Source organism: Anthonomus grandis, chromosome 1 (assembly GCF_022605725.1).
Source record: "Anthonomus grandis grandis chromosome 1, icAntGran1.3, whole genome shotgun sequence".
Lineage (NCBI taxonomy): Eukaryota > Metazoa > Arthropoda > Insecta > Coleoptera > Curculionidae > Anthonomus > Anthonomus grandis.
In genome coordinates this window covers 45,047,345-45,067,985 of record NC_065546.1, presented here as the reverse complement: position 1 = coordinate 45,067,985, position 20,641 = coordinate 45,047,345, and the positions used below count along the sequence as shown (strand labels likewise).

Sequence of the window (20,641 nt, the reverse complement as noted above, 5' to 3'; positions counted from 1 at the left end):
GCGTACATTTTTCTGCAAACCCATTGTTTTATTATTAATTTTAATTTAAAGTTTCAATACAATTTTTTTTATTTTTGAAAATGCATGCTTATGCTGAGACTATTTTAGACTTCCTTAAGGGTGATACTTCAGAACTGTTCTAATTCCCAGCAAATTTAAATAAAAAGTATCACCTTTAGATTCTACACATTCAAACTTAAATAGGGTGTTTTGTGGTATGGGATCACAAATGTACTTACTACACCTATATCAGCAAAAAAAAGCAGAATTAAAATGTAAAAACAATGGGCCAGTAAGCAAAATTCTTAGTTTTTTGTAAAAGTGTGTTGCAGTGAGCGTTTTCTAAATTAAAGGTTTTGTTACGATGTTCGCAGAGCCCAAGGTCGAGCAGAATTCCTCGGAGGCTGACAGTGAGTTGTCCTCACACTCAATCCCATACCACACAGGTTAGTTTTCCTTTTTTTTTATTTATTTAATGTTTAATCGTAGAAAACCAATAAATGTAGGTGTAGTCCTTTTGCTTGGTTGAGCATTAAAGCTACTATCTATTCTAAGCATGGTTAATTTTAAGGACCAAATCTCTGCTTTTGATGTTTTCAATTATTATTTTCTCAACAAAGTAGTTTTATAAAATCAGAGATGCTGTTTTAATATTTGTTAACTATTTGGTGAACTTCAATTGCCAAAGCATAATGGAAAGAAAAGGTAATTACTTTAATAAGCCCTTGAGGTATCCACAAAATTGTAATGGCTATTTTTTAAGACTAAATGGCTATTTGTCAAAGTTTTGTATTTTTTCTAATATTCAATTTTTTTTTCTTAAACTCAACTCACAAACTGCTCTTAAATTAATTATTTTTCAGATCAATATAAAGGGCACACTGGGGTTAAGTTTGATAGTAAATTGGTCCAGCTGGGTTTAAACTTCCTTGAGTTACAGCTACTTTGATTTAACACTCATCACTAACACTAACATTTTCATCACCCATTGCATATTGATACTGCAAATTTAACGATAATTTGAAAGGTCTGTTAGGCATTTATATGAAGATTTCACTCTAAGCTGGTGTATTTTTTGATAATCATTTTCGTATATGAACTTTTCTTGCGACTCCAAGGGTTTTTGAGACACGGCCTATTTTGTGAGTCAGGGCTCTAACCTAGAGCTATTTACGAGGGTCATTTAAAAAGTGTCCGGTCTTTTTAAGAAAAACGCATAATTCAAGCCAAACAAAAATTTATTTCTCGACATAGTCTCCACACAAATCAATACATTTGATCAAACACTTTTCCCAACCCTTCAGGCTATCAGAAAAATAATCTTTAGGTAAACCTGTACAAAATACAAGTTTACTGCCTCTTCCAGTATTTGACCCATATTTTCTCCCTCCGAGAAATTTTTTCAAGTTGGGGAACAAAAAAAGTCACTCGGAGCTAGGTCTGGTGCGTACGGTGAATGTTGAAGCAATTAGAGCTTCAATTCTTCCAATATCGGCATTGCGACCATGCACATGTGGAGTCGCGCGTTATCCTGATGAAACAGCACCTTCTTCTTCGCCAATTGTGGTCGTTTCTTTTTTAAGTTCCGCAATAACGCACCGTAATAGGGTCCATTGGTGGTTTTTCCTTTTTGAAGGTGAGCAAATAATTACACCACGGCCATCCCAAAAACTGTCGTCATCACTTTTCTGGCAGAAAGAACGACCTTTGCCTTCTTCGTAGCTGGTTCTTCCTCCCCAATCCACTGCATTGACTGTTGTTTAGTTTCCGGAGTATAGTGATGGATCCATGTTTCCTAATCGCCGTAAAAACTCGCCACGATTCTTTTAGAACCGCTGTCTCGCGCGACATATCCATCCGTACGCGCTTTTGATAATTTTCTCATGCACAAATCTTCATGTAATATCTTATGCATCTTATGCATATCTCCTTAGAATATTGAATGACCTTTCAATGTTCTAAGACATATTCAGTCGATCAGCCTCAGGAGTTTCTTTAATAGTTAATCGGCGATCTTCCATCACGATTGTGTGCACTAAGCTGATGACATAGTCCGCGGAAACAGTTTTTGTACTATTACGACCGCGCTTAAACTCGGCCATCCAATGTTTCACGGTTGTAAATGAGGTCGAAGATTTACCACACACCATACTCGGAATCTAACTCTTCTTTCTTACATGAACAGCTACAAAGGACCCAATACATCGCAGCTATACAAATCATCAAATATTGACGACTATGAATCAGCTATGTTATTTTATTTCTCCGTTTGTTGCCGGCGATTTTATAACTTTCGGGTATTTTACATCATGTTTTTTTTTCGAAATACTGATGAAACCGAAAACGAGAGTCGAAACATCTGAAGATAATGAGTAAATGTTAATGATTTTGTTATGTTTTCATTATTTATAAAAACCCATTAAGGATTTATTCTATTTTCTTACTTTTTCAATATATTATAATGTATGTATCATGAAAGAACCTTATTGAATTCTTTTCATTTCATCAATAACATGCCAAGAAGCTGGCTATGCACATGAACGACAATATAGGCCTGCCTTCACGTAAGTCCGTCTCGTTCGCACTTACGAGAATGGCGTTTTCGAATTTTATTATATGAGCCGACCATCAAAATAAGATGGCTAGGTGCATATTTATTTACCCAATTATGAAGGAACTGTATAAAAGCCATCTGAAAGCCGATCTGAAGTCAGTCGACTTATAATGGCGTTTTTAACATGAGCTGGCAATCATTTCGTTTTTAGGATAGTATAAATAATATCCCATAAAAATTTCAAGTGATCTGAAGTATGATGACTAAGACCCATTTTTCGCCAACTTGACAAAATAATATTACATGAAACGGACTGTTATTGTTCAGCCAGTCCGGCGGTTTTTGTTTTATACAGGGTGTAATATAAGTGATGACTTTAATTTTAAGGGGTGATTTCTTGTAATTTTTTAATTAAAAAAGTTTTTTTGTCCTTTAAATTTTCTACATATTTTGCTTCGTTTGGAGAAAATAATTAAAAACGATATCTCTGGCCTCCATAAAAAAATGAGTTGCTTGAAAATTGTTCTTATTTGGAATAATATGTACATGTATAAAAATAGCTCTAATGGGAAAATATCGATATTTTTACATTTCCCAGGTACTGCTAGTTGAAAGTGTTTTGGTGCGCCAATAACTATAAATAACGTCGAATTAGCTCAAATGCATTTTATTTCTGGGCTTGCAGAAGCTCGTCGACTTTATCACGAACGCTTTCCCAATAGATTTATTTCATCAGAAAGAACTTTCATAAGACTCCACGCCTTACTGTGCGAAACTGGATCTTTAGCTGCTCATGCTGAGCGCATTGGTAGACTGAGAATAATAATGACTCAACAATTAGAGGAAGCAATTCTGCAAGCAGTGTAAGACGATCCGATAACAAGTACGCAAAGATTATCTTTACAGTTTGACATTAGCTACCGAACTGTTTGGAGGATTTTGCACTCAAATTTACTTTATCCATACTACATTTAACGGACGTAAGCACTATTGCCAAGGATTTTCCTGCACGGGAGTTTTGCAAACTTTACGTCTGAAATCATATTCATAGATAAGAAAATTTTTCACGGAAGGCCATCACAAACTTCCACAATAATCATTTTTGGGACAGCGAAAATTTCCAGGCCATTGGAGAAAGTGGATTCCAACAGCAGCTTTCGGTGAATGTTTGTGCAGAAATTCTTGATGATCATCTTACCGCATTTTCTCCCTTCTTGGCTGGTGACACTTACAGACAATTTCTAGAAGAAACATCGCCAGGTCTGGTAGGCGAAGTAGCACGAATTCGCTCGAAACTAACTATCTTAATAACACTTTCTCAGCAATGTCGGGGTCGGGGGCAACCTCAGCTATGGCCAGCACGATCCCCAGACCTGAATCCTCTGGACTATTTCTTTTAAGGATATCTGAAATTGCTTGTCTACGCCAGTTGTGAATGAAAATGATTTAAGAAACAGAATTGTAGATTCTTCTAATGTGACACGCAACATTTCAGGAATATTCCAACATGTGCGACAGCCGATAAGAAGAAGTTTACATGCTTGTATTGACAATCGTGGTTTTCATATCGAGCATTTGATTTAATAAAAATTTGATGAAATTTAAAACTCAAGTAAGTTCTAATTATTTTTCACAGAAATTAAGCGACCTGCAAATAAGCCGAAGGATACCTTTAAAGTTAATTACAAACTTATAAAATATCAACAAATTCAGTAAACGTTTTTTAGATTTTAATGAAAGATCGATTTAACAAAAAAAATAACACCCTGTATCTCGAAAACGAAGTGTCTTCGGACATACATTTATGTTTATGAACTTTTTTGACCTTCATAAACCCGTGGTTAAAAAGTTAAATTTAAACACCAAATACCGAGTGGGGTCTAAATGTACCCCAACATTTTTTTTTGGTTTATTATATTTGTTAGCGTTATTATTAGGGTATATTAAAAATTAAATATATTTTGCTTAAAAAAAAACATATATATTTTTACATAAAAAAGTAAAATGTTTACATAAAAAACAAAAATAATTATGAAACAACCATTTTAGTGACATTTTAAATACCGATTTAATTATTACAATTTTTACAAACTGTTACATTATTTGAATGTTCTGCACATACCAATTGATTGAAAAAGTTTCGAGATTTCCTGTCTTTACTTCTGTCGCATAAGAAACATCGCTGCTTTCTGCCAATAACGGGAACAGGTTGTTCGTTCCTTACGTTTAATTCTAGCAAAATTGTTAACATGGATTTTTTTATATTGGAATATAAGGACTTGTCATTTTGGTATCTACTATTTTTTCTAATTAATTCTTGGCCCAACTCAACATTCAACATCCAGCGTTGATGCCACCTATGTGCAACAAAAAATATTGCCATCGGCCGCCAATTACTTTTTCTTTATGTCGTGAATTCCTTCACCAATTTATCTGTTGTGTCCAATGCACCCTTTCTTTTATTGTAGTGTAAAATAATTTCTGGTTTATAATTAGTTTTTTCTTTACTTATTTTGCCATCATTATGTTCCGTGGATAAAAGAATAACTGCCGCATTTATTTTTGGCACGTAGGAGACTAAGGTTTTATTTTCCATGAATGCAAACATGCTTGAAAAGTCCTTCTTGTATCTTGCAAAAATAAACCCTATATTCTAAAAGAACTACTTCCATTCTCTTGGAATATGAGGTTTATTTTTGCGCAGTGTACCACACAAGGTAAGGTTTTTTTCTAAAAGCTCATTAGGTAACTCAATACTGGTAAAAAAGTTATCAGTAGTTATTCCATATCCTGAAGATAAATGGTTTACCAGGCCCATCTCTACTCTTTGTCCTTGGCCTTTCTCCGGTTTGTTTCCTACTTTGCCTTAAATTAATATTCTGTAAAAAGGGTTGCATATTCGCTGTATATGCCGAACTACAATCAGCTAGTGCCTAAATTATTATGCGGTATTTGTCCGGCTTACTCTTCATTTAAACCAAGAAAGAAGCCTTGCCTCGGAACGGGACTAACTGCTCATCCACGCATAAGTGTTCAGATTAAAATATTTTTTTGCAATTTGTTACAAAACCATCAAAAACATCTCTTATTGGGGCGAATTTATCAATGCGTTTTCTTTCGTCTCTTGTTTCAAAATTGTCGAATCTTAGAAAGCATATAATTTGTTGGAATCTGTTGCGAGACACACATCCATATCTTGTGACAAAAATAATTCAAAAGCTTCTTTTATGGTGGAAAATTGGGAACTATATTTAGTCAAACCTGATGAAACTTTTTTAGTATTACATTTTCGTCTCTTGATCCTCGTAGTAAAAGAAACCCTTGTCCACACACTACCATCTTAAGACGAATAAATTGGATGATGGGTATAAAAATTTACTGACGGGCCTACTTTATCTGCAGAATCTGTCGACTCATTTTCCTCATCACTAACTTGTCAAACGTCATTTATCTCATTAGTTTCAGTCACTATGTCGGTCTCCTCAATATCACTTGCCCCCTTCTCTAATGCTAAATCGTCAAAATAAGCGTCGTAATGGTCCGTTGCTAATATCGCCAATCGTTCTTCGTCACTTAACTTATTTTCATTTCAAAACTTCCGCGGTTCACTCATTTTTATATAGGGATACTTGACAATCACTGTAAACGTGACTAAAAACACTAAAATTATTATACTGAAATAAATACGTGCAAAAAGTCGCTATTAAATAATTTAGGAATCCCCGAGAGCGTTGACGCCAGGAATCGGGAAATCTCCGACGTTTGAACAATTTGGGGTTTATTTGTAACCCGGTTGGTTTTTAACGTGGGCAAAATTTATACCTGTCGTTAAATACCGAGCGGAGTGCAGCTGAACCTCAAGCAATAAAACTCTATTATTAATTACGTACAATAAAAAGCAATTTATTCAACATTTTGTATACCAATTTAGATATATATTTAAGAAACATAACTCGAAGGAAATTAAGTAAAAAAATATATTTTAGAAAATATAGCGAAAAATTAATGTCTGGGGTACTGGTGTGTCCCGTTCGAGTTTATGAAGGTTAATTAAAAAATTACAAGGAATCACCCCTTAAAATTAAAGTCATCACTTATGTTACGCCCTGTATAGGAATCAAACTCGACTGAAAAAAAATCCCAATAGATCTAAAATATTTTTTGGTCTGATGAGCTCTGTGCCTATAAATTATGCTCTATCAATGATTTTGACTGCAAAAAAGTCTAAATGGATCTTAAATTTCCTAAAATACATCATTCATTCATATTTTAAAGGTAATGTGAAAAAGTGCCACCAATACACCATTAAAACCTTCATATAAAATGAATTCTCTATTGAACAAATTTTTAATGTTCTTGACATTATGGAGACATTGGCACTTGGTTCAAATAAGTAAACTCACATAAATTTAAACAAATCAATTAAAATTTCGATTTTCTTGCAGTTCTACCAGCGACAGCGATACAAATATCAAGCGGCGAAGGCGGCCAGGGTATTCACACCTTAACGATGACCAATTCAACTGCGGGCGGTGCCATCGTTCAATACTCACCTGGACAAGAATTCTTTGTTCCTGGTAAGATATTGAGCTTTCATTAAAAAAAAAATAAACACATAAAAAGATCATTCTCTTGCTAATTGGCTCGTCTTCACTGGATTTACTTTCTACTGTATTAGAAATCAGGTGCGATACCTCTTGGTCTCCTTGTCGTAATCAAAGAAGCCTTAAAAGCCCGTTTTTCTTAGGAATAATAATATAAATTTCTTCTGCGAAGGTTCTTTACCTTCATAACTATTTACTTTCCGCATTCCTGTAAGGGTAGAATTATTTTGGTTAATTACTAACTGCTTAATGCCTGCCTAATGTCTTTGAAAAGACGACAAATATTAATTTGAGAGAGATTTTAGTAGCTATAAACTACTGAAATTGAAATTTTTTTTACGAATCTAATCACCTAATTACCAACCAGAAACTCCCAAATTAACATCATTCCACTGAAAAGTTAAACAAGGACGGTCGAAAACATCTAATTTGCTCGATATAATATATTATTTAGAAGGTCGGTAAAAAATACCGTGAATCTTCAGATAAAAGACAAACCAGTTTACAAGCGATGAATTACAAAATGCGGGGAATTCTCCTTGGCCAAGGTCCTTGTATTATTATTATTCTGTATAAATACCGGCGGCATATTAAATACGTGTATGTTATTGTTGTTTTTACTACGAAACATGTTGGTTCTACTAGTTTTGCTTATTGTGGCTACAGTGGCTAAGGCAGAGGCCACCAACTGTGATTCCAAAGGTATATTGGTCTATGAAGATATCGGGTGTAAGCCAGTGTTTAAGGATAATAACCAGCAATGCCCTTATAAATTTGATTGTGTTTTTGCACAGCCCAAAAGTCCCGGGGCTTGCCTTTTTAAGGGGCGAACCTACAAGTCTGGAGAGCACATAGATTCAAACTTGACCTACTCGGGTTGTAGTGTGGGATGTTTTTGTACGGAGGGTTTTATCCATTGTGCCGTACTGGATTGCCCCGAGTACTTTGGTGGGCTACTTCAAGGGTGCTACCATAGTTACGAACTAGGACAGTGCTGTTCTACCGGGACGATATGCGAAGAAAAAGAGAAAACTTGTGAGGTAGATGGGGAAATTTACAAAATAGGACAACCGTTCTACCCGAAAGACACTTGTCTTAAGTGTGTTTGCCATGAGGGCTTTATTAAAGGCCAATACGATGAAAAAACTTGCATGAAGCAAAACTGCAATATTCAAGTTAACTACCCTTTAAATACGATTCAAAAATGTGCCCCTGCTTATTTTAAATTTGATGAGACAACTAGAAATGCCCTCTGTTGTCCTAACGAATTTATTTGTCCAGATGAAGAAGAATCTCACGAAGTGATTACTGTTGAAGACTCGTCTGATTTAAAATGTACATATGGCAATAAAACTCTTCAATTGGGCCAAGGATTTATGAAGAAAATTGAGAAGTATGGCAAAGAGAGGAAGTTAAAATGCGAGTGTGTTCTACCTCCGCTTCTTACGTGTAAAGAAGAGTGATCGATAAACGTTTGTTCCACTTTAATACATTAAATATAAAAATTACATGTTAAAATTTATTAATAAACCATTTTTATTTTAATGTGTATTATTAATGGGTATATTTTTAGTGAAGAATGGTAGTATTAATAATTTATAAAAAGGAATGTAATGTTGTAAAAGCTGTTGATAATAAGAATTAATGGGTCTGGAAGAAAAATGAATCTAAGATAAAATTCTGAAAAGAATTTATTTTAAAGTTTTCCCTGGCAATTAAAGTCCTATTTAAAGGATAATTCGGGGAAACAACAATTCTCTGGAAGTAAATGTTTTTGTGAAGTACTTTGCCTATCCAGAGCATATTAATCTCCTGGAAATATTTTTTTCTTTTAGTTCATTTCAAAGAAGAAAATTTAGTTTTCGGGATAAGGCTTCTTCCAAGAAATAAAAAATTGTTTCCACACTTACAGTACAATACTTTCAGTTGTGGGAAGAAATATAAAATGGTGCAAACTGCCTGGAAGTATAAAAAAAAATTATTATTTTACTTAGCTAGAGCCTGTTAATCACGCGGAAATGTTGTTTCCTCAATTTTATTTCATATAGGAAAATAGAGTTTTTGCCTTAAGACATTCCACTATAGGATTCGGCATTCGTCCTCTTTATTATTGGTTGATTTGAATTAATCTTGATGCCGCTAAATAATGACCCGAGTACGGTGCCGAATCGTGTAACGGAATGCTTAGGCGGTCCTGAAATCCAGAATGTTAAAATGATTTTCATGTAGGTCTTGTATAAACTGTATAGGTATTTTTTTTAACTTTTTTTTCTTATTATGAGCAATGTTTCTTTATAATTTGATTACCTCACAATATGACGGTTAATATTTTAAATATACATCTAAAAATAACTGTCAAAAAGAATATGATAAAAATGTAAACTATTTTTCTCTATTTTTAACAGTTTTAACTCTATCACCTTACTCTATACTCTATCACCGAAAAATAAGGGATTTCAACCTAAAACCTACTTTTCTATTACATGTATAATTATTATATTGATCCTACATGATTGGTGCTCCACCACATTTTAGACGAGAAGTTTATGAACATCTAAATAATGATTTTTCGAATATATGGATGTGGCACAATGGACCCATTTCTGGGTCTCCTTGCTTCCCAGATTTACCGCCTTGCGATTTTTTTCTGTAGGGCTATTTGGAAAATCATGATGGAGCAGTAAATATTAAGAAAAAAACAAAAAATTCTTGTAATTTAATTAAATTTTAAAAGTTTGTCAAAAGTTGTGGAGTCGCCTAGCAAAATTGTGTGTTGGTAGAACAAGTGGTGACCATTTTGAACAATTTCTGAATAAAGTTTTTTAAAAATAATGTTCAATAATGTGAAGTAACTACTCTTATTATGGAACTTTTTTATAGGTGATTTTTGGTATGTTAACTTGTTTTGCAAGCAAGTTTATAGATCCATTTTTTATCAATGTACATCCTCTGATACACTTTCTGCCCATACAATATCTGATCACAGACTCGTTTTTGTTGACTTAAATTTAAAATCTATACCAAAACTTGATACGTATCGTTGTTTTAAATTATTTTTTATCCAATCTCTACAACTTACCTTGGATGGACGTTATTTATGATAATGATATAGACTAATATTACTTTTTTTTAGGGATTTTTAAACACAGTTTTTGATATTCATGAGTGACAAAGTCTTATGCTCCGTAGCTAACAGAAAATTTAAAAATAGAGATAAAGCCGTACAAAAATTTAAGCGCACTAAAGAACCTCAAAATTGGGACCGATACAAACAGCTGCGTAATTTTACAGTTTCTGTACTGAGATCCGAAATCAAGGCATATCTCAATTTTATTTCTTGGCAGAAAAACATAGAAAAAAACATGGTCATCGCTAAGATCGTTAAATGTCCTAAACTCAAATGATAGCAAGTTATCACCTAATTTAACAGATCCAAATTTAATAAACCAGCATTTTTCTCAATTTTTTAATAACAGATCTAATGACTGTGACGAAACTATAGAATTTTATAAAAACAACAAATTCAGCGCGGTAAAAAAACTTTTCGTGTGTGTTATAGAAGATGTTCATTAAATTATTCAAAATAAGAAAACTTATGATTGAGGCACAATAAAATCACGTCAGCTATGTTATAAATATTGCAGTCCAATTATTGATCCTTATATAATATTATTAACAGTTGCATAGAACAAAATTATTTTCCTCGAAGTTGGAAAACTGCAATAGGAATACCTTTACCAGAATCAAAAAAACCGGAGGCCTTTAATAAAGGACTTGCGCATTATAGCAATTTTACCTGACTTTTCTAAAACAATGGAGAAAACTTTATAAAACCAGCAGTACTCATATTTAAATGATAATGGTTTGATTTCAGAATTGCAAAACGGGTTTCGCAAAGGCTCTTCCGCATCCTTCACCTTGGCTTTGGTAATGGATGGTGGACATGAAGTATTTTTATACTCTTAAACTACTTCAATGCGTTTGACAAAATAAATTATCGACTCTTGCAGGCAAAGCTAAGATATTGCGGTTTTGACGTCGACTCATTGCACCGTATTTTTCAAGTCACGAAAAGTGTTTGTTAATGGTGTGTATTCAGAGTCTAGTGCCATATCAGGAGTACCTCAGGGCTCAATTCTGGGTCCACTTTTTATTTACACGTCTAAACTTATAAGCTCTCTTCACGTCGGAAAAATACGAGCCTTTGCTGACGACACCCAGATGTACTGTCACTTCTCTTCAAAATACTATTAATCCAGGCTATTAGATGAAATGAAGACCAATCTGCTGAAAAAATCCCACCTGGCTGAATTTCGTACCAGAACTTCTTTTCGACATTAGTAATCATCCCTCACAAGTCTTCAGGAATCCAAGTGAAGCTTTTTTTATGGGGAGTCAAAGCTCATAAAGCTCATAAAAAACACTTTTTTACAAATGTCGAAACTATCAATCTACGATAAAATGAGCTATTACCTTTTTTGTTCAGTATCAAATTCCCCACAAAAAAAGGTTTTACGCATTCAAGTTCGAGTCAAAGCGTGTTTTGAACTCGTTTTCTCGTTGAATATTAATGGTAGGGAATATTAATGGTATTCCCCCTCTAGGTCACAGAGCACAGCTGGCACTTTTTTTCTACGGTCGTATGTGCGTCACTGTATACCTTGCTGTGTAACATTGACATCATTTGACCAGTCTTCAGGTCAGTAATCTATTATTCTCCGTTATATACAGACGTGTAGAAAAATTTTTTACAGTTTTTACGTGATATTATTTACATAGCTACTGAAAAATGTCCATAAATTGCATTATTTGACACAAATCGTTGTCAGACAAAGCGAACTATTGGTGTCGAGCACGGTATTAAAACCTTACGTGATGCCAGTATTGAGCGAAATGATGAATAAATTGTATTTTTGCGGAATGTCGATTCGATCAAAATACATGTGATATGTCGTGCAAGTAGCATTACTGCTGCTAAAAAGGAGGGAGATGCTGAACCCAGTACCTCGAGTGCTAGCACTCCTTGGCAAAGAATGCGTTCTACCGATAGCGAGCAATTTGAATTTGATCAGAATTGTATATTTTGTGGAATGAAGTGTTGTGAAGAACATGAAAAACGAATGAGTCGTTGGCGAAAAATCAAGCAGGTCTCCACATCGACAGTGCTTGCTTAAAAGCGTAATGATTCTCTTTGTAGGCTAGTTGAGAACTGTATTATTTATGAAGAAGATTGAGTATCAGTAAATGCGAAATATCATAGCGAGTGCTACGTCTGTTTCGCGCGACCTTTATCATTCCAAAAGCATGGGGGATCCCAAGATATAAGGATCTCTTCAGCAATAAAAGAAAATTTCCATTACACCGAAAACAATAATGACTGTCAATTCACGTTATCGTTGATTTTGTTCCTGACGATGTTACTGTGAAATCAAAACTCGTTGAAAAGTACGGTAAAAGTTCGGCATTACCACGAAGAGTCGAAGTTCGACTATGATTTGCTTCTCCGATGTTCGTCATGATATCTTGAACAAAACCTGGTATGAAAATCGAAAATACGATGACGACCCTTTAGAATTTTAGATGCCGCAGCAGCAATCACTCGCGAAGATATCCAATCGAAATCTATCTATAGTAATTAATTTCATCTTGCAAATCAAATGTTCAATAATATTAATGAATATATTCTGGAAAGTTTACAATATTTATTCGAAAAAATCATCATTTAAACTAAAAAAGGAAAGCTGGAGCCACTGAAATTAAAGTGTAATGCTTTGAGTCAGTGCATTGTGTCAGCAATTTCTACCACGATTATTTTTATGGTTTTTTTGCATAGAAAATTCGGGTCTAGGCGTATTTTTGATATATTATCATGCTTGGGATTATTACCATATAAAGATGCACTTTGCTATGAAGTTCACGCTATTCATCATCCTCAAGCGTTCAAATTACCACCTGAAACTGGAACACTTATACAATTCCCTGCTGACAATGCTGATTTTGATGTTTATACAATCGATGGTCATAAAACCATTCACATAATACAAAAGGAGTAATACAAATGATTACACCACTAACTTGAGTCATCACAGAGGATCCAATTGCAATATTGATGACCATCCCAGCTACTGAAATTGTAAAAATTGCCGAAGTTCCAATTAAAGTTTATGAACATTATGGTAAGACTAGGTTGAGCAAAATTACCATGGAAAATCTCGATTATAATGATTCAAGACCCGTGTTATTTATCCGCAAAATTGATTTGTTTTGGCTATGTCTCAGGTTGGAATAATTTTATGGAGTTATTGTTGACTGACGAACTCAATTTTTCCATCATTTCGATCAATACTGGCGTCATGTAATGTTTTAATACCGCGCTCTGACAACGATTGGTGGCAAATAATGCAATTTTCAGCCTTTTTTCGGTAGCTGTGTGAATAATATCATGTAAAAACTGTAAAAAATTATTGTACGTCTGTATACAACCAAGAATAACAGAATACTGGCCTGAAGACTGGTCAAATGACGTCAATGTCTTACAGCCAGGTATACAGTGACGCACATGCGACCGTAGAGAAAAAGCGCCAGCTGTGCTCTATAAATCACAATAGGTCTATAGGCTCTATAGGTCACAAGGGGAAATACTAAGCCCCTACTATAAAAATTCAACGATAAAACGATTTCAAAAAACCCTTTGACTCAAAGTTTATAATTTTTGACAGTTACCACACTTTGAGCGCAAATTTCTGCAAATTGGAGGAAGATCTTTATGAAAAAAATGCATAAAACCTTTTTTGTGAGTAATTTGATACTGAACAAAAAAGGCAATAGCTCATTTTATCGTAGATTGATAGTTTCGACGATATTTGTAAAAAAGTGTTTTTATGACCTTTGACCTTCCATAAAAAAAGCGCCACTTGGATTCACGGGAACTTTTATGGGATAAGTCGAAAAGAAGCTTTGGAAAAAAATTCAGCCAGATGGAATTTTTTTAGCAGAGAAAGTAATCGTTTTGGACTATATGTTACTTGCGACGAATCTATTAATCATGAACTAAACAACCTAAAAAGTCTCTCTAAAAAACACGGCCTTCAACTAAATTCATCAAAATCAAAAATGAAGCTGTTTGCCAAAAAAAATCAAAACGAGTATTTAAAAAATAACATTAAAATCAAAATAGAGGATCAAATAGAACCATTTTGTAATTCTGCTCTTAACCTGGTTGTTATACTTGATTGTATCGTATTCAAAAGTGCACAAGACATGTCTAATTTTTAATTTAAGAAAATCAGATCGCGTATCAAATATACATTTAATGAATTGAACTGGCTATATAAGTCTAAGTGTAGAACTCATCATTTGGGTATTTTTTTCTGTATGGTTTAATTGCTAATTCAAAATTCACATCTAAATCTCTAAAAATTAAATTCAAAACCAATTTGAACGTCGATGATGTAAATACCAGAAAATTTAAACACATCATTCCTCGACATAATACAAGAACATACAAAAAATCTTTTATTTATAATGCGATTAAAACATGTTACTGATCTACTTTATAATTTAAGTAAGTTTAAGTCAAAGTTTAGGTTGTATTTATGTAGAGAACAGTTGAACTCCTATTTTTTTAACTCTATTAGTATAGCGTTCTCCAGAGGGAACACGATGTGGTTATGAAATGGTATTTTTTGTTTGTGTGCAGTCCTGTGCCAAACAGGTTTATTTTTCTTCCGTATTCGATAGAATCAAGAGTATAGAATTTATTTTTAGTGTGAAAATTTTTTTTGGTTTCTTCTTATTCAATGTATGATTATCAAAATTCATTTACTAATTAGAGCAGCCTTAAATTGAGTAGCCTTAGGCTAGACTTTTACGTTATTACATTTATTATAAGTTTTTTTTTTATAAAAGCCGATTTACTATTATTATTATTATCATTATTTGACGAGTTCTTCAAGGTCTTAAAATGAATTACTTAACATTGAAAACACCCTGTAAAGAAGTCTATGTAATGAAGTTTATTATTTTTAGTAGTGACGCAGGGCGGCGGTTTGGGCCAAGGGGGCGGCGAAGACCAAGCGCGTAAACGGGAGATGCGACTATTGAAAAACCGAGAGGCGGCACGGGAATGCCGGCGAAAAAAGAAAGAATACATAAAGTGCCTGGAGAATCGGGTGGCGGTGCTGGAAAACCAAAATAAAACCCTCATCGACGAGCTGACGGCACTTAAAGAACTTTACTGTCAACAGAAGACGGAATGAGAAATTGCACACGTTGTTTTTTATTCGGTACAGTATATTGTACATTTATACGGGAGACATGTTGTACATTTACTTATAGGTGACGGACACGGTATCTCAGCTTTTATGGGATTTGTAGAATATTTCTTGAAAGAATTTCTGGTCTTAAGGTGGGTTCTGATTGACTGATCTGAGTGGGTGGGAAGAGACGAAAAATGTTATTATTTAATGTTTTCATGCTTAGGGTAGCGACATTACTTGCCCTTAGAGCAATTATCGTCAATTAACGAAACGATTTGTTTAAATCAAATAGTATGTGGAAAGGCTTGTGACAGAATACGTGTAACTTTAACCTAAGCCAATGTAAATATAAAATAGATATTTTTTTTACCCAAACAACCTTTCGCTGTTTACCAAAACCAAGTTTTTTAGGGTCCTACTATATTTATATTTTTTCAAGAAAAATCTTGTTAGTACAGACCTGCAAGAGTGCCTTGTATAGATGTGTAGTCCATTTTCTAATTTTGTATTAATCAAAGGATATGTGGTCTTCAGTTTGTAAAACTGGTTGAGGGAGGTATACGTTTTTACCCACGGGTTTAATTTTATTTGAGCCATAATCAAGCAAGTTGATTGGTTGTATGAGTTTAAAGCGCTTAAAATGAATAACTTAATATGAATTCAGAGTCTCTAAGATTGGCCAAAAGAGTTAAGTTTTGCTATAGATCAAGTATATAGCAAAAAAAGAGCTTGACCAGATATTGGATTTTAATAAAAAATCTTTTAATAAATTATTTTTTTTTAATGGTTAAAGATTTTTTAGGGGATTTTGTTATCGCGGGTGCAACATTTAAACGCATTTAAAGTTTTTTACTTGTAAAATGAAATAAAATTTCAATAAAATCCTTCTTTAAAGGATAACATTTTAACCTGTTTTATTTTGATTTGTTAATAAGAATTCAATTGAAATACATAAATAATTACTAGGAATTTTTTAAAAGCTATCGCGGGTGCAACCAAATTGGTCCACCATTTTCAAGATTCTGAACAAAAACACAAAATTCTGTTAAATATTGAACTTTTATTATATTATGCCTTCATATTTAAAAGCCAATACAATAATTAACCAAACTAATCATTGAAATGATACAAAACTTAGTATAATAGCAAGAATTTTTTTACTTTTAAAGCGATCGCGGGTGCAACATGTCTAGCATAAGTGAACATAAACCTTATTATAATTATATACATGGCAGAATTATAACATAAGAATAATATGTATTACCACCTAGCACACTTACGTGTTATTAAAGGTTACTATTTCTTTTCAAATACGTCAATATTCGTCGAAAATTCTATTAAAATGTCATTGCCATCAAGCTTCTTTTCTGGCACTTCTAATTTTGCGATAATGTCTTTAAATTGAACGTCTGCTATGTCATTTACGACTTCACTGAAGCGTTTGCCATCAATCGTCTTCAGAAATTGTACTCTAACGTCTCCATCTTCATCTATATCGCTCTGGCACACACCCACATAGCGATATTGTATAACATTTTTGCCAGACTTACAAGGCAGCTGTACCAGTATATACGAACCAGCGCAAATGTCTTTTGATGAGAGACCAGTGACAGCACTACTCGTACTTTCAGGAAATGTTTCTGCTGGTAATCTCGAGGCAACAGACGTGGTCGGAGCGTTATCTTCCCAAGATTCCTCATCGGACTCACTATAAACATCGGAAACGCTGAGTTTTGTCCTATGTGGTGTGAAGCATGTTGTCTGATCAGATGCTGAAGGCACAGATACATTAGGACACAATTTTTTGTCGGGAAACAAACGTATGAGAGGTTCTAAATCTTCATCGTCCCAATCACTTTCTGTAGTAGTGGCAGAAACATCAGAGCACAGAGTTTCTTTGTCTGCTGAAAGTAGAAGTGTAGGCTCTAAATCTTCATCCTCCAAATCACTTTCCCTTTCTGAGACAGATTTTAAAACCAGTGTCCTGGACAAGAGACTGAGAAGTTCGTGACACAGTTATGCTGTTGCCCTCTTTAGATTTGAAGAAATGTTTTGATTGAATGCCTGGTATATTCTTCAGCCCTTCCTAACTCTTATCTAACATAGCCTTTTTAGCTTCAACTTGTTCCTTAGATACAAATATAAAATAAATGTTGGTAGAGAGACTGCGCGCAAGGTCATAGAATTCTTGGGCACTGTTTACGATAGCTCTTCGGGACTTCACAGCAATCCACACTGATCTTTTGACACTTCCCCCGATTCCATCGACTGCACCTTTGCCATGTGAGGCAGCAAAAAAGTTTCATTCGAGGTGAGTGAATCCATGTTCTACCTTGAGTTTATTTAAGCTTGCCATTACATACCGATTCTTGAATTGAGCTCCGCAATTATCGCTGAGGATATATATAGATTTAATATTGTCGTTAATTGACTTGATATACTCAAAAAAGAGTCTCTTCTGTAGTTCTCTTGTTCTCTCTGTAAGTATCTCTTCTGTAGAAAGAGATACACTGTGTATTTACTGTGGTTTAATTCATCACTTACTATGACCACGGAATGAAGTTTGTCGAAAGTCCAAATACAGCACGTAAAAAGCGTAACTTGTCCATGAGTCCAATGTGCTGATTGTATTTCGTCTTGACTGACAAGCCCATAGTTCTCGACAAAGTCTATTTGTACAACGGCTTTCTCGCTGGTTAGGTTTTGTTTTGCATTTTGAAAATACTGGGACTGAACATTTTTAATGAAAAAATGCAGCTTGAATCTAGCGGTTATCACGTAGTTCATCTAGCGCTGCATCAAAAGGTTTGCTAACTACGATCTGTTTTGGTCTCTGGTGCAGAAAAATCCATGCTTTCCAATTAACACTAGGATTTGAATCTACGATAATATCCCAAATGTTTGATTCCTTGCAAACATCGCAACTGTTGGACATGCAATCTTCATTATCCACACTACATCATACCTGGTTCAGCAGTTCTCGGTGTGCTTTTGGGAAGTCTGTTGCATATTTTAAAATTGCGAGAAGAAGGTTAATATAATTTGAGTGTGTTGTACATACACATACATTATGAGGCGTATCGTTGATAGGCAGAATGTGAGCCGGTCTTTCTTTGTAAAAAAGAGTTTTACCAATCGATGTGTCCGGGTAAGTGGTTTTAAAAAGTTCAAAGGCCTCTCGGATGCTCATAACCATTGTTCTTTTCTGGATTCTCAACTTTGTTCCCGAATTTGACTTTATGGATTTTACATCTTTTATTCCAGGCATTTGTCTGCTAATATCGTCCCTGCCAGAAAAAATCACAAATCTGTTTCTTGACTTCATCTGTGAGTTTCCAAGGCTTTTTAGCGAAGTCATTGTTTTCAGATACAGCAAGTTGGTATTCAGCAGCAATTTTTTTTACAACTTCCACTACTTTATTTGGGCTTGCTGGTAGATTACGCCTCACTTTTGCTACTGCTTTTCCCAATGTGCGAGGACTACTGTAGCTAGCACCTGTTTTTTTTATTTTTTTCTTCTTTACGACGCTTTCTGCGCCTGCATTCTTTCTCTAGATCTGATTCTAGCCAACAACTTCAAATCTTCATCTGTCTCCATTTTTCTTTTCATTGCTTCTCTTCGATTCGAATCACGAGCCCTTTCTCTTCGGAGATGGTCTGCATGAGGTTCAGCATTTTCTTTTAATTTTCTCCTATATTTCTGCGAAGCAGTTTCTTTCTGTGGTTCTTCTGACCTCTTATCCATTTTTTCTATAAAAAAAGAGCAAAATATTAACTTATACCAAGGTTTAAGTTATTATTTTGCTCTTAATCAGGTTGCCTGGTTACTTTATTATAAAATATATTAAATGATATGCGATAATATTTATAGTTAAATAGGTTGCACCCGCGATCGTAAAATCGCCATCGCGGGTGCAACCAAATTGAGTCAACGTTTACTTAAAATCAACTTAGAATATATTCCTACTTACGATTGATTAAAATTTCCCTCTGGTTTCTTCTTACTATTTATAAAGTGTCACAACGTTAGCAAATTACTTCTTTGAGAAATCTAAACTTGTATATCTTTTAAATGGCGGGTGCAACAAGCTATCAATAGCTTTTTGTAGTCAATAATAGTTAAAAGGTAATAAGGTAATAACAAGTACTTATTTGCCTTTGCACGAACGAATAAACGAATGTAAACACCACAATATTGACTAATAAAACATAACCTCAAACTGTCAGTAACAGCTGTTTCACGCGATGTTGCCACGTACACATTTTCCGTTTTGCACCAAACCCGAATGTAAGTGTTTTTTAACGAGCAAAAAATTGAAATATGAAATAAATAGTCCGAAAGTAGTTTTATTAGAAAATATAGATTTTCTTCTTTGCATTGACATTAAAAAAAATATCATTTACTGCGATTTATAATTCTTCGTCAAAAATCGTCTACAGCGGAATCGCCCTTTAGTAGAAAAGAAAGTATTAATATGGAACCTCATATTGTTACTGTCTAGAAATTTGTTTTGTTTTTTTGTGGTAAGGAAGACCGGGGATGGCCATATCCAATGCCACCGCTTTTGTTTTTCCATGCTTTTGTCTCTCAATGGCCTTGTGACATAAGTTAGTATGTCGCCCGCAGATCTGTTTTTTCTAAAACCATATTGTCTGTCGTTGATGTTTTTCCAGGTATTTTAGCAGTTTTGCGTTAATGAATCGGTTGCACTGCAGCGATTTTCCAGGACGATGGAAAAGTCCCCTGTACATAAGATAGGTTTTGAGACAGTCAGTCTTTTGGAGATAAGATTGTCGAAAATAAGTATCTGATACCTGTCTAATGTAATTGGATAAAATTTTCCTCTCTATTAATTACCGGCCGATTTTTTATATATCCTACATGAGCTGGAACAATATCACGGTCTATGGCCATTTCCTCGTCTTCCATTTTTTGACCGTACCTGGCCAAACTATGCAGGGGTATGTTAAAATCTCTTATAGTTTCGCATGCATTTGTAGATATTTAATTGAGTTGCACTAAAAAATACCTTTATTATTAACTAAATATTTCAAAGTTGCCTTTGTTTATATTAGCGTCTATTTTTATCTTTATCTATTTGTAAATCTAAATTAAGATCTATCTAAGTTAAATCTAAAAAAAATTAACATTACAATAAATATTTATTGGCAACTAGTTGAGAGAATAGATCAATTACCAACGTGAAGACTTTAATTTAAAAAAA

General features: G+C 34.2%; 2 protein-coding genes across 28 annotated transcripts in view; both read left to right on the top strand.

The window, feature by feature from the left end:
* LOC126736853 (cyclic AMP-responsive element-binding protein 1) overlaps nucleotides 1–20,220 on the top strand; it is a 59,843-nt gene extending 39,623 nt beyond the window's left edge. For 17 of the 27 annotated variants that reach the window (XM_050441477.1, XM_050441545.1, XM_050441601.1 and 14 more), the window contains 3 exons: nucleotides 354–446; nucleotides 7,000–7,131; nucleotides 15,187–20,220. In XM_050441477.1, the coding sequence (XP_050297434.1) occupies nucleotides 354–446; nucleotides 7,000–7,131; nucleotides 15,187–15,416 (455 nt within the window). In that variant the 3' untranslated portion in view covers nucleotides 15,417–20,220. The remainder of the gene's footprint in view (nucleotides 1–353; nucleotides 447–6,999; nucleotides 7,132–15,186) is intronic. The other 10 variants (XM_050441534.1, XM_050441469.1, XM_050441461.1 and 7 more) reach the window with 5 other exon arrangements.
* Nucleotides 7,720–8,703, top strand: LOC126736999 (uncharacterized). Its single transcript, XM_050441663.1, has one exon. It carries the CDS (start codon nucleotides 7,761–7,763, stop codon nucleotides 8,619–8,621), a length of 861 nt encoding a protein of 286 aa, XP_050297620.1. The 5' UTR covers nucleotides 7,720–7,760; the 3' UTR covers nucleotides 8,622–8,703.
* Nucleotides 20,221–20,641: the final 421 nt, after the last annotated feature.

Bases quoted from the DNA above. Each gene is read 5' to 3' on its own strand.
- LOC126736999 (XM_050441663.1), top strand. From the start codon at position 7,761: ATGTTATTGTTGTTTTTACTACGAAACATGTTGGTTCTACTAGTTTTG.